This window comes from Myotis brandtii, unplaced genomic scaffold (assembly GCF_000412655.1).
Source record: "Myotis brandtii unplaced genomic scaffold, ASM41265v1 scaffold82, whole genome shotgun sequence".
In the NCBI taxonomy this organism is placed as follows: Eukaryota; Metazoa; Chordata; class Mammalia; order Chiroptera; family Vespertilionidae; genus Myotis; species Myotis brandtii.
The window spans coordinates 589,148-604,189 of NW_005371324.1; the positions used below are offsets into that span (position 1 = coordinate 589,148).

A 15,042-nucleotide genomic window follows, 5' to 3' on the forward strand; every position below is an offset into this window, starting at 1 on the left:
ATGAGCGAACTTTCTGAGACCCCAACTCAGTTTGGTTTGTTGCTCACAGAATAATAGAGGCATTTTTTTTTTTCTTTGCTTCATTGGTGGAGATTTCCTGGAAGTTTTAGGATATCTTCCCTTTAATTTTTCCTAGACACTCTGATTTTACTTATGTCTCTCACCTTTGCTTTCCCTCCATCCCCCACCACAACAGTAACTTGCTCCAGGCTCACTTTGCTCTAGTGCAGTGGTTCTCAACTTGTGGGTCGCGACCCCTTTGGCGGTCAAACGACTCTTTCACAGGGGTCGCCTAAGACCATCCTGCATATCAGATATTTACATTATGATTCATAACAGTAGCAACATTACAGTTATGAAGTAGCAAAGAAAATAATTTTATGGTTGGGTCACAACATGAGGAACTGTATTTAAAGGGCCAGAAGGTTGAGAACCACTGCTCTCGTGTCTAGGACAGTGATGGCAAACCTTTTGGCGAACCTTTTGAGCTCGGCATGTCAGCATTTTGAAAAACCCTAACTTAACTCTGGTGCCGTGTCACATATAGAAATTTTTTGATATTTGCAACCATAGTAAAACAGATTTATATTTTTGATATTTATATTTTATATATTTAAATGCCATTTAACAAAGAAAAATCAACCAAAAAAAATGAGTTCGCGTGTCACCTCTGACACGCGTGTCATAGGTTCGCCATCACCGCCCTATGGTAAGGCCAAACCCTAGCCCACACACCTGGAGGGTGGGCTCAGGTCTCCCTGGAGTACAGCTATGCCCTGTGTTTGTGAGCCCTGGAGAGTTGGCTCCAACAGGAACTGGAAACCTGGAAGAGATTACGCGGATGGGAGCTGGTTCACCCTACGTGGCTCCCTCAGTTTCTGGGAGTGACCGAGGGAGCCACGTCCCCCCAAGCCTCCAGCTCTCCTGCTCTGCTCTCTGCCCGGCGGCTTCGGGGGGAGCAACCGAGGGAGCCATGTCCCCCCAAGCTGCTGGCTCTCGCGCTCTGCTCTCTGCCCGGAGCCAGTTTATGCAAATTAACCCGCCATCTTTGGCATGTTAATTTGCATACTTACTCCTGATTGGCTGGTGAGTGTAGCGGAGGGACAGTCAATTTACATGTTTCTCTTTTAGTATATAGTATGTTACATAGAAAAGGAAATAAAGTCAAACTCTAAGTAAATATTAGAGTTCTAAGTTTTTTATTTTATAATTTCTACTCCTGAGATTTTTTTTTACCTATTAACAGCACTGACTTCTATTAATAAACTTTGTCAATATATATATACATTTAAAAATTTATATCAATATCAGTAAATATGACAATGCCCAAAACTATCTTACACTTAGTGCCATCCTTCCTAATATTTGACTTAAAAAAGATTTCCAGCCCTAGCCAGTGTGCTCAGTGGATAGTGTCGGCCAGTGGACTGAAGGACCCCGGGTTCGATTCCAGTCAAGGGCACATACCCCGGTTGCAGGCTCAATCCCCAGCCCCGTTTGGGGTGCATGCGGGAGGCAACCAATCAATCGGTGTGTCTCACATCAATGGTTCTCTCTCTCTCTCTGTTTCTCTCTCTCTTCCCCTCCTTTCCACTCTCTCTTAAAAAAAAAATCAATGGGAAAAAATATCCTTGGGTGAGGATTAACAAACAAAAAAAGATTTCCCAAATTAACAGAAATGCACACTCTGTGTAAATAAGGTTTTCAGACTTACCTAAAAAAAAACTCACCACCAGATATCTTTTTCTTGTAACTCTGGATGAATTATGAATTATGACTATTCCCACAAAAAATTTAATAAATATGACTTAGTAAACAACCAGAAGATTATTTGGAGGCAATGTATTTTCAAATGTTTTTTGACACTGTTATTTATCCTGCTTCATTAGTTAACATCAAGATAATCTGAAGATCCTTGATTAGTTACTACAGCTAAAACTGGTAACATCTTTTAAGCTAAACCAATTATATCCATGCCCAATGGGAGACCAAAATCAGCAAGTGTGTAAAAAGTTTGGTTCACCTTTGGATCTATCCTGTGCTGGAGTTTGAGATGTTTTAGCAATCTAATTTAAACAGGAAGAAAGTCATGGGAAAGCTGAATAATCTCTAAATTCCTTATAGAATAGTTTAATTCTTCTCTATTAATTTGCATTTTAATTATTCTCTTGTAATTTATTCTAAGCTATTAATCTAGATATAACACAGCAGAAAGAATTTTAAAAGAGCACTGAAATCACTGTCAATAAATTGACTACCATAAGAGGACAGATGTAAAGACTAAGTCTAGGAAAGAATAGTGGTTCAAAACTTTTTTGCCAAATCTCCAATAAAACTGCCATGCTCACAAAATATTCTACAGTGGATGCACCAGTGACTTAACAAAATGTGAGTTGTTTTTAAAAATGTTTTTATATAGCCTAGCCAGTGTGGCTCAGTGATTGAGCATCGACCTATGAACCAGGAGCTCATGATTCGATTCTGTTAGGGCAGAGGTTTTGGACTTGATCCCCAGTGTGGGGCATGAAGGAGGCAGCCAATTGATGATTCTCTCTCATCATTGATGTTTCTATCTCTCTCTCCCTCTCCAAAATCAATAAAAATAGTGTCCTGATCACTACAGAGAGGTGAGGATGAAGAAAGGAAGAGAACTTAAAAAAAAAAAAATTCTTCATGATCTGCTATGACCTTGTTGTTAGAAAAAAAAATCACAGTGAAACCAAAGCAGTAAATACAGAGCTCTACATAAGTTACTAAGAAAGTGATGGTTAAGAAAAGAATCCTATAAAGCTTCTTACTCAACATTTCAGAAGCGAGAGTTCTCTTTAGAATAAAGAAGAAAAAAAACAGTATGAGGCAAATTATTTATATCTACTTTATTTAGATTACCAATAAAATAAATTAAAACTCATTTTTAAAAAAATCACTTATTGTCTCAGGATAATTCACTGCTATGGTATTGTATGCTAAAATTAACAATAACAATAAATTAAAAGCAGAATGAGCTACCATGGTGTTAATATAAACCTTCATTAGTGTCTTTAAAGATTATAACACATTTTACAGCTTTCTGTTTCTATTAAATTCTATTGCCTTCCTAATGGTCTAAGAAAGTGTTCAAATATTTTTAAAAATTATTTTAAAATGTAGTCAATCCACACACACAAAAATCTGTAGTCTTCCCACTGAACTATACTCTCATTCCTCTGCAAATTAAGAGTTCTACAAACTTACCGAAACAGATCCAAGTTATTATACTTCTCAAACCCAGGTTTAAAGAAGGATGCAATAAATTTCCGCAAAAATGGAAGAAGATTATCCCCTCGATTCTATTTTTAAAAGAGGAAGGAGGAATACACGTTAGACTTACAATGTTTAATTAAAATCTTTCAAGGGAGGAAAACCCCTAAAATTCACTATTTGAGTAGGTTTCTTGAGTAGGTGGGATAGAGATAATTTCTATATTCTGATTTCCAAATTAAATTAAACAGCTTGACACCCAATACACCACAGTCTCAAGTTGCAGCCACCAATTAACTATTAAGCTTCTAATATATGTTTGGCATCGTGCTAGGTAGGTGGTGGGGCTCCAAATCTGAGTAAGACGTGGTCTTTGCCCTCAAGGAGTTCTTAACATAGAATACAAAGCAGCTCTAAACAAAATTACAAAGCAATATAATACGCGTAATGGTAGAACTATGCACAGGGTATTTTACAGCAGAGAGAGAAGGAATATCTAAAATAATTTGAAAAGGGCAGAAGGACCAGTAAAAGCATCCTGAAGAGGCTGATGACTGAAATAATTTAAGAAATTGTGAAACATAAATACATCACATTTAAACATTCTAAGTCATTTCATTTTTACCTGCATGATGAAGAATTTGCACGTATGATAAAAAACCTCTGCATTCTGAGGATTGTTTTCAAATGCAGTAAGCCACACTGCCCTGGCTTTGTCGTGCTGACTTGTTTGCAAATATAAAGCAACAAGGGCTTCCAACAACTGGCAGTTCATGGGACAAGATTCCAATAAACATTTACAAAGTTCTACTGCAGCCTCATACCTTAACAAGAAAAAAACATGTCTATACATATTTTAAAAATCAACCTTTAACACAAGATTAACTGCTTGCCAATTAAGTTTTACCTCTCTAGAAGCTGGTGCAGAGCAATCATGTTTGTGTAAAGTGGAACACAGACCTCTATTCTTTCCTCAACAGGAAGGCTCTCATCTGTGCAAGCTTTCACTGCATCTATCCAAAAATATCACAATAGCATGAATCAAACATAGAATTAATCATTCCACTGTTCTTTCAACTCTAAAAGACCAATAGGAGAAGATGGTCTAGCCCTTTGTTTGACCATCATCTTATTCTGAACTTCTGGCATTTATCCAAAGGAGATATTTCAGATATCTCTAAACTCATAAAATTGAATCTCTTACCCTCACTTTCCTGGTAAAAATAAAACAACCCAATATGAGATCTTGCTTCTATTAATAATTTCATTTAAACAAAGGTCCCCTTCATTTTCCTAAATTCCTCAAAACTTACCTAAAAAAAAAGAAATCAAATTACCTTTTCTTCTTTCTCTGACCCACCTCAAGAGACCTTGACTGCTGTCATACAGCCATTTAAGTGTCTCCCCCCTAAACTAGATCTTTTCCTTACTCCTTCAAAATACACTTCCCCCTTGTAAAGAATACTTCACTTAAAAAAAAAAAAAAAGAATATTTTACTTGACCAGGCCACTTCTTAGAGAATAGTATCATGTTTTACTTTGTACAACTGTCACTATTTCCTCCTTGCCCAATGGTAGTATGACCCCCAGATCTGCAGAGTTTAAAAGTGAATGCCACTCTGAAACTATTCATTTGAAGTTCAGTTACAGGATCATAACTAAACAAACCTGAAAGCCTATCTCTACATTCATTTTATTTGATTAGCATTTGATAATGTACTTCCTCTTCTTTTTCTTTTCTTTTTGCCTCTGCTTCTAAATGATTGTTTATAAGTTCTCTTGGTTTCATATACTCCCTTTTATCTCTAACTACTATAGTTTTAAATGTCTATGTCCTCAGAGGAAATATCTCATAGCTTCAACTACTAAATAATTTACTGAAAGAGTACATTAAAAACTGCAAAGCACTTTGTAATTTAGTGACTTCTACGTTAATTAATTTCCAAATCCATTTCTCTACCCATAATTGTCCACTTTAGGTCCACTTCCTTATCTTCCTTATTTCCTTCTGCCAACAGGCATTTCCAATTGGATGACCAATTACCACTCACAAATACTATTCCTACTACCAAAATCAGTCTTCCCAATTTATCAGTTTTCTACTAATGCACTTTCTTTTGCTGGTCTCAAGACCCTGAATTCATCTTTGACTATGTCGTCTCTCCTTCCCTGACATTTAATCTGTCCCCTGCATCTCTATATGCTAACTTCAAATATCTCTAATAAATACTCTCTCTCCCAGTTTACTTTTTTTGTGCCTCAGTTATGGCAATGAGTTTCTGGTTGGTTTTCCTACCTGTGGTATTCTCTTCAGCACATTTTTTTTTTCTTTCTTCAAGAACCTCTAAATGTCATCAAGTCTAATACACTTATACAAAGTTGAAAATTTAGTAGGTATCATTCCACTTATGAAAGTTAATTCCTACTATTCTTTAGCACAGAACTCTCACTTTAATAAGGACCCTTCCTTCCTCTAATCTCCCTTCAAATCCAATGTACCAATTCTTACCCACTTGTTGCTTTTTGTTTACTTAGCTCCCCTAACAGGAATGTCCTTTTTTCCCTTCCCTTCTTCCCTGGTTTATTCAATAAACATTTATACTTAGCACAAAGTCAAACATTGTAGGCACTTGGAAAATGTAGACGTAAGACAAGGATCCTATCTTTGAAGAGGCCCATTAAGTCACATCATAGTTGAGCTTCAGAATCCAGCTCTAAGTCCTAATTCTTCTATGAAGACTTCCTTGATCATGCCAACCTACAATGTCCTTCCTTTGGATGTATGGCCTGTACCATATAATTGTATCAACCACAGATTCTAATCTCTTCTATAAGCACAGATTTTAGACTATATACTAATTCACAGTTATCTGGCCTCATCTCTTAATAATTATGTCAAATGTATAGATTTTATCTTCTGACTAGGTCCGTGGTCAACAAACTGCGGCTCGCGAGCCACATGCAGCTCTTTGGCCCCTTGAGTGTGTCTCTTCCTAAGCCTTAGGAGTACCCTAATTAAGTTAATGACAATGTACCTACCTATATAGTTTAAGTTTAAAAAACTTGGCTCTCAAAAGAAATTTCAATCGTTGTACTGTTGATATTTGGCTCTGTTGACTAATGAGCTTGTCGACCACTGGACTAGGTTATATATCTCTTAGTAGGAAGGAATAGGCTTTATACCTTATGTGTCCCACAGCAGATAAATTATTTAGTATATAGTAACAATCAAATTCATTGATCGATGGATCAAATATTAATTACTTGAAAAACAAGATACAATCTTTAACTTTCACCTTGATAAACTGCTTCTAAAAATTCAATCAACTCATTAAACCTATCAAATCTATTAATCTAGCTAATATCCTTTGCTATAATCAGAAAAACTAATTATGTAGTATTAATTATGTATAGTTCCTAGCCTTCATAGATGCCAATGCCAATCTCTTCTGATTCAATCCTTAATCTTGAACTATAGCATAGAACTACAACTTGCAATTTATAAATCTGTTTCACTTAATTATGAAGAACCATAAAAGGGGTAAGTTGATATTTTAAATAATTTATAAACATTTATACTTACCTTCAAACACTGCTAACAACATATCAGGATTAGTCTTTACATCTTGAACTGTTTGCCAAGGCATTATAAATGGTTCTGTGTTAACAATTCTTGAAGGATTGGCATTAGATGGATCATAAAATTTTGAAGGGAGACTGTTGAATTCAATAAGATGTATGTAGGCCAGCCATGCCAAACATCGATCACTTGTTTTAAGGTACTCAGATACTATTCCATCATTAACCGATTTCAATGCATTCTAGGTAAATGAAAAAGTAAACTCAGGGTTTTTTTTAAATAATGACTCCTATTCCTGAGATTCAAATGTAAAGCCAACAATGAATAAAACAGCTGTATTTCTTTGGAGTGGTTCTTAAATACCTACATTAAAACTTTTGAAAGCCACCAATTTGTTTTTAATCAAAAACTTTTTTAAAATATCAGTATCAAATTAACAAATTTTATTATGCAAAGGTTCATAACATACTTAATGAAAAAGATTAAATTTATCTGAACATTTTCAGTGTCTTGTTATTCAAAATCTAGTAAGATAAAGAGAAATTAGTAAAAACAAACAAAACTCTGCATCCATATAGCAGATTTTCACAATGAACTAATTTTTTTACCTTATTGTTTGAATACTGAAATTTATTTTGGTGGGTACTGGACATACATTAGTTTCCTTTAAACCTCATAAACACTCTAAAGAAGGTATTATCCCCACTAAGTAAATGAGGAAACAATCATAAACTTACTCAACTTCACACAACTTACTAGTAAGTGGTAAAACAAGAATTCAAATCTAAAGCCAGTTCTCTACAAAGTATAATTAAATGCTACAACAACTATTTACCTGTAAAAGTGCAAGTGCACTTTGGGATCTTCCAGTAAATATGTGCAGCTGAACTCTAAACAAAAGAGCCTCTAAAAGCTGAAAGGACAGAATATCTGATGCTTCCCGTTTGGCTGCTCCCATCAGAAATTCCACCATTCTCTCACATACATAATCCTTTTCTTCAAAGGTGCTTTCTAGGTGCAGAAACTGCCCAAAGAGATTTCATAAAATTAATCATGCTTCATAAGATGTAAAATGCATATTTTTCACATCTCATTATGAAACTGTCTCATATTAAATCTTCAATTTCTACAAAAAGGAAAATTATAAATATACATAAACTCATCTTCCAGTACTATAACCTAGGTTTCCCCTTCTACCACAAGTTGGAAAGTAAAATCAGATGAACACTAGAATAATACTGATGTACTCTCAGAATTATCACTGAAAAAATTCCATCTTTCCTTTCCTTGAACCAATAGGTAAATGACAGCAAGACTATGATATATCTCCAAAAATTCACATTTATGATCACATACAATTTGCATTGCTTAGGTGTGTGACTATATAAAAATTCTAAAAATAGCATTCATATTAGAACTAGATGGCAAAATAATTAAAAAGACTTAATCAGCCTGGCCAGCGTGGCTCAGTAGTTGAGTGTCAACCTATGAAACAGAAGGTTCAATTCTTGGTCTGGGCACATGCCTGGGCTGTGGGATGGATCCCCAGTAGAAGGCATGCAGAAGGCAGCCAATCAATGATTCTCTCTCATCGATGTTCCATCCCTCTTTCCCTCCCCCTTCCTCTCTCTGAAATCAACAAAAACATACTTTAAAAAAAAAGAAAAAAACTTAATCAAGAAATGAAAAGGCCCTTTAAAACCAAACAACTTTAAGGAAAAATATTACATCCTAAAAATCTGGTGGTGATCAACAGCATTAATTTGGTACTACATGGCATATTTCACTGTTCACATCTATTCAGTACTTGTGTTAGGCTAGTTAGAGTGGCAAATTAATTCATTAAGGGATACCATGTTATACAATTCTTATTTGTCCCGAATTTCAATTGGCAAGAAAATGATAGATCTGACAGTAATTGATTTATGGGAATGTGTATCTGAATCTAACAGCTCCTGAGTTTAGCTGGTAAGAGTTCAGATATTAATAAATATTTCTTTTACAGGTGGATTCATTAAAATTTTAAGTTTAAACCTGACTAGGAAACAGACCTTTCTCTCAGAAAATGAGGAAGACCTATTTTTCCACCAAATCTTTATATGTTGGCCAGGTTCAATATTAGTATGAATTACAGATTAATATTTCTATAAAAATGAGGACAGCCAGGCCAGAGTGGCTCAGTGGTTGAGCATCGAACTATGAACCAGAAAGTCACAGTTTGATTCTCGGTCAGGGCACATGCCCGGGCTCAATGCCCAGTGTGGGGCGTGCAGGAGGTAGCCAGTCAATGATTCTCTCTCATCATTGATGTCTCTCTCTCTCTCTATCTCTCTTTCTCACTCTCCCTTTCTCTGTAAATCAATAAAAACATATTTTAAAAAATGACAGATAATATATTATTTCTTGGCATTCATGGAAATGTTTTACATGAATAAGAAATTCAAAAGAAAATTTTTTTTCAGATGCTTTGCACAAAATTCACTTAACTTCGCACAAACTAAAACTGCTTAAGAGCCCTGGCAGGGTGACTAAGTTAGCTGGAGCATTGTCCGTACACCAAAAGGTTGCAGGTTTAATTCCCAGTCATCGCACATACCTAGATTGCAGATTCAATCCCCTGGTCCGGGAGCATGTGGGAGGCAACCGATCAATGTTTCTGTCTCTGTCTCTCTCCCCTTCCCTCACCTTCCTCTCTCTCTAAATATAAAAACATATCCTGGGGTAAGGATTAATATTAATATTTTTTTTTAAAAAACTGCTTAAGAATAGGTAAGTATTAAAATGATTTAAAATGTTCATGTTTTTTCTATACCAACAAAGTTAGTTATACAACAACAAAAATCACCTCTTCACTAAGTATTTTCTTCTTGTTTAATCTAAATTAATCTAGAGACAGAGTGGTTTTGAGGTTACTGGACACCAAAAGTAAAGGTATCATATCTATACGCAAATAAAGAATATGATCCATTAAGCTATATATCAATATTTAAGATGACCCAGAGTTATAAACACATATACACACACACCCACACGTGCACACACAGGACTATGTTATCTTTTCTACTCACAGTCCAAAAACTTTGATAATCAGGAGCATATTCAACAGCTGTTTCACACATTTCCTGCACCTCCTCCTTGGTTCCTCTTTTAGAAAACAATTTGAGATAATGGCACCAAATTTCTGGATTGTCTTTGTTGTTTTCCAAAGCCCGCGCCAGAACATTTAAAGCAGAATCCAAAGACTCTGAACATAGCCTACATGTTTAAAAGAAAAGCAAGAGGATTTTTTTTTTTATGTTTTGAAAAGTTTTAAATTGAGCTACTCTACTGAGTCAATTTTTAAATTCCATTTTCTACTAGAACCTACCAAGAAACTAGTCACATATGACAAAGAGTGGTAGATCAGGATTTTCTGTCACATCTGTTCCTATTTCCCATAGACCCAACAATTCCTTTCTAAGTGGATGCTCAGTTAGCATTTACCAGATAAAACCACTGTGTTATAAAACCACTAAATTATCAACTTCAAATGTGCTTTATGTCCATACTCAGCAATACCTTTTTATGATTTACACTGATCTGGGAATGGGAAAAGTTAAACAATTCTCCCTCAAGGCCAGCTACTGCCAGTACAAAATATCAAAGCTTTCAATATAATAGTTCTTTTCAACGGTCAAGGTCTGGCTATATCTTAGAGAAGATAATTGTCTCTCATGATCCTATTCATACAATAATGTACAGTTCTTTGGCCTTCACTCAATAAATGAGTCAGAAAAGAAAACACTGCAACTTATCCCATTAACATGGAAATGACACACAGGGCACATTAAATAAGCACCATATTCAGGTATGTAGGTGTATTAGCATTCTGCAGTGCTGCCTTATTAAAAAAGCTTTTATACCGAGTTCTAAGATAGACAATCAAAGTAGCCTGTTAAAAAAAAAACAGAATTATTATCATTTTAAAATTGAGGCAATAAAAGATTCCTGGTAGTAAGATTATTTCTGATAAACCTATCAAAAAGTAGGTTAGAATATACATTTATACAAAAGAAGCTGCCAATTGTGAGATTAATTATTATTTACCTTATTTGCATACATGTAATATAACACTACATGCAGAAAACAGGCAAGTCACCAGAATTTAGAGGATCTTAAACAAGCTTTAAATCTCCAAATGAAGATTAACAAAAAAATTTAACCTGTCCCACTACTTTTTTAAAAACCCAATAAATAATCCTTATACCACTAAGAACTTATTGTTTTAACTAATCCTACTTTGAAATAAGAGCTCACTAGAGTTAAAAACTATAGCTAATTTATTACCTATACACTGAGACATGCACACAACTCAAGATCTAATCTTAAACATTTTCTAATAGCTTTTAAACAATAAAGTGCTTTAGCTCTGTCAAAAAAAAACAAAGGCTCCATTGATACTAGGAAGGAAATATGATTACCACAGAAGGAGTGAACCTCAAACACAAAAATATAAATGTGCAACAGTTTACACAAAGACTAGTAGTAGACCTACCCTTCATTTTGACTCAAGTACTTGTATGCAAGCTTGAGCCAAAGTTGTACATGAGAAGGATTTTCAAGCACACTTGCTTCTAAATTAGCAATGTCATCAGTCTCATTTGTAAAGTATCTGACATCATCTGGAGTCACAACTGTATCCAAAGCTGGAACTTTTATTCGGTTCTCTGGCTGAAAGGCTATAAAAAGATATCATTAGTTTCACACTTTCTCTTACCCACAGACACAAGAAAAAACAACTGGTCTCATCTTTAAACTAGGACTCTACTAGGCCAAACAGAAGTATGGTCTCCCTACTTTAAGGTAAGTGCCATCACTTGATAATTCACATTCATTAAATTATAAGAGAAAGTTATAATTTATGAAGATTCTTTATTCCACTATATCTAAATTAAGAGAAAAAGTGTTAATGTAAATAAGCACAAGAGAGCATACACCTATCAGGTATCTGCTAATCCACAAATAGCAAACAATTAAATTATGTAAACTTGAGATTATAATGCAAGATGTGCTTGACAATAGGCACTCATTCGCATATTACTCTGCTCATTCATTTATTCCTTCATTTTGTGAGCCTACTTACTGCATGTCAGAAAATACAGGCTCAAATCAAAGATTAAATAAAATAAAACATCTGCCCTCAAAAAGACACAAGCCAGGCAGTGGTTTGAAGTTGTCATGATTACTAAAGAGTCATCCCTGGATTTACTGGACCATACAAAATGCCCTGCAATGCAAGGGGCAGTTCTACACAATGAAGAACTACTACTAATTGCCTTAAATGCCAAATGGCATAACTGGTTTTTAAAAATAGAAATAAAAAAATAAAAACATCTACAATAGTAGATACACCAAAAGATTAGTAAAGTGGAACACCACAACTGAATGATTCAGGATCTTAAATTACTTCTTACCATACTTAATTGGTCCTGTAGACTGTTCATCATCACTACTGAAACTATTCTCTGAAATAGGTTTTCTCCAAAACTTTGGCTTCCACTTTCTTTTATCTTTGTAGGTTGTAAATGGAGGTGCTAAAGTAGACAGGAAATGACTTAGTTGACACACCTAGTTTTTATGGTTTTGAAGGCTACCCAAATAACACTAAAAAAGAGCTAAATTTATTCTGTTGTGTTAGAAATGACATATATACAGCGTGTCCCAAAAAAATGTATACGCACTTTAACAGCTGATAGCTCAATTTTGAAAATGAAATATATTTTAATAAATACTGCCTTTATAATTATTCAAAGTGTGTGTATACGTTTTTTGGGACACCCTATATAATTTTTTTATATTGAGAACATAATGCCAGAAAATTTGCTGTCATAAAGACACTACAATATCCTTTTGTGAGAGGGAGAGACATATATACTCACTATGGCCTTTACTTTCATTGATATTGCTAACAAGAAGAACCGCCATCTGGTCCATTGACATTCGATCTTTGTTTACTCCAAAAAGTTTCTCAACATATTTTTCTGAAATTAGACCAATGCTATTGTCATAAAAAGTATAAAAAACATGGATTTCAGAGAAGAGGCTAATTAAAGAGTATAAAGTGAAGAACAGTTTAAGAATTAAAGAGAAGTATATGGTAGTAGTCAAAAACACCTACAGCTTCTAGAGGGCAAGGACCACATATTAACTACTATGCAAATCTTACCACATCATGCATTCCAATTTGAGCTGAAAAAAATATATATTTCCTAAAACCAACTAAACAAGTGAAAATTAAAGCCCCAAATAGGGAATGATTACATTCAGTGACTTTACAATCACTTTGGTTGTGATAACAGTCAATTTAATAAACTTAATATCTGGCACTGAATCTAGGGAAAAATTTAACATTTACTCATTAATGTCTGACAATAACCTATGCTTTCTACAATATCAAAGTGTACAAAGTCCTTTTTATCTCATTGTAGAATCTGAAACTACAGACATCTTTCTTAACTTCCAACTCTCCTTTATTTTTGAAAAATATAATAAAAAGAGCTCTATTTTAAAATCATTACTAAAATTTCTATACAAATGTTTATATATTCTTCCAAATAAACTAAACTGTTTAGATGCATTCTATCCAAATGACTTTCAATGATAGAAAGGTCTTATATCTTGCACTGTCCTATTGGTAAAGCACTGAGCACCACTGAGCTACTAAACTCAATAGTGGCTATAGGGCACTGAAATGTGGCTAGTGTGACTTGATAGAGTACATTTTAATTTAGGTTTGAATAGCAACGTATAGCTAGTGATTACTGTATTGGACAGAGAAGATCTAGATAAAGTGTCATAGGTCAATATACTGAATTATGACAGCAATTAAAAGATGTCAAAAAAAAAAACTGAATACTACGTTTTTAAATTGCCTAAATTCAAATTTTCATTTCGGGAACAAGAAGAGGTCTTTAATAACCTGCTGCAGCAGCAATTTCTTCATCAGTGCTTGTCTCTGAACAACCAATCAAAGACAGATTATATGACAGAATGTCCTGGAATAGCTGTTTTCGGCTAAGCGTATAGTCTTGTGTATGCTGCCTAAAATAAAATGACAACACAGAAAAGATAATCGTGTACATATCAAAGTCCAAATAACCAAAACTGTCTTTTAGATTATAAAATGTTCACATATTAAAACTACTCACCACTGACAATCATCATCATTACAGGTTCCTGTTAAATCAAAACGGCAGAAACACTGATCCGGTTCAATCATATTACTGTATGATACTGAGCTTAGGGGAAGTTTCTCCTTAGTTCGATAGTATGGACTAAATCTAAGAAGAGAGATGGACATATTATGTTCCATAAACATAACCTAGAAAAATTTTCCTTCCCAACTAAAATTTCTATACTTAAATACTTAATAGCAACCCCGCCCCCAGAATATAAAGTGATAGGGACAAACTACTTTTATACCCAGAACATAAAAGACCTGAAATAGAAAACAAAAAACTCTGTATTTTAAAAGTAGTGTTTTCACATCACATAATAAAATACTACATAATGTTGGTATTTCTTACACACGTCACCAGCCAACAAAAAAAACTAAGGAAAAAGTCTGTACTAGTAGGTGCTTTACAATTTTACAATTGAATCATACCCATTTAACAGGCTCACAACTTCTAGACGTTTAAAAGACAAATACAACCTCCCACAAAATTAATCATCTGAGAATACCTAAATCAATTTTATGAGAGCTGGCCAATGCATTCCTTACACATGGTAACAGTAAAATTAAAAATTCTTGTAGGACTCCAGTTATTTTTTCCTAAAATCTCTAACAGGCAATAATCAAGAATTCGCAATTCCGAGAAACCAAGATGGCGGCATAGGTAAACACCGGAAATTGCTGCCTCACACAACCACTTCGAAAATACAACTAAAAGACAAAACGGACATCATCCAGAACCACAGGAAGGCTGGCCGAGTGGAAATTGTACAACTAGAAGGAAAGAGAAAAGCACACTGAGACTCAGAGGAGGTGCGGTGTGGAAGTAAAGTGCGGAGGTACGGAGGCGCACGCGGATAGGGCTGGCAACTGAGGACGAGGCTGTCTTTTTCAATCCATCATCCAGAACAGGAAGGCTGGCCGAGTGGAAATTGTACAACTAGAAGGAAAGAGAAAAGCACACTGAGACTCAGAGGAGGTGCGGTGTTGTGGTAAAGTGCAGAGGTAC

The 15,042-nt window shown here is 34.9% G+C and overlaps 1 protein-coding gene across 3 annotated transcripts in view; it reads right to left on the reverse strand.

The window, feature by feature from the left end:
• The window catches only part of ZFC3H1 (zinc finger, C3H1-type containing), a 64,783-nt gene that overhangs the window by 7,834 nt on the left and 41,907 nt on the right, over window positions 1-15,042 (reverse strand). For 2 of the 3 annotated variants that reach the window (XM_005884121.2, XM_014531647.1), the window contains exons 17-27: window positions 14,008-14,139; window positions 13,779-13,900; window positions 12,739-12,840; window positions 12,274-12,393; window positions 11,355-11,538; window positions 9,889-10,075; window positions 7,656-7,844; window positions 6,824-7,061; window positions 4,148-4,253; window positions 3,866-4,064; window positions 3,235-3,329 (exon numbers count right to left, since the gene is read on the reverse strand). In XM_005884121.2, coding sequence (XP_005884183.1) covers window positions 3,235-3,329; window positions 3,866-4,064; window positions 4,148-4,253; window positions 6,824-7,061; window positions 7,656-7,844; window positions 9,889-10,075; window positions 11,355-11,538; window positions 12,274-12,393; window positions 12,739-12,840; window positions 13,779-13,900; window positions 14,008-14,139 — 1,674 coding nt within the window. The remainder of the gene's footprint in view (window positions 1-3,234; window positions 3,330-3,865; window positions 4,065-4,147; window positions 4,254-6,823; window positions 7,062-7,655; window positions 7,845-9,888; window positions 10,076-11,354; window positions 11,539-12,273; window positions 12,394-12,738; window positions 12,841-13,778; window positions 13,901-14,007; window positions 14,140-15,042) is intronic. The other variant, XM_014531648.1, reaches the window with a different exon arrangement.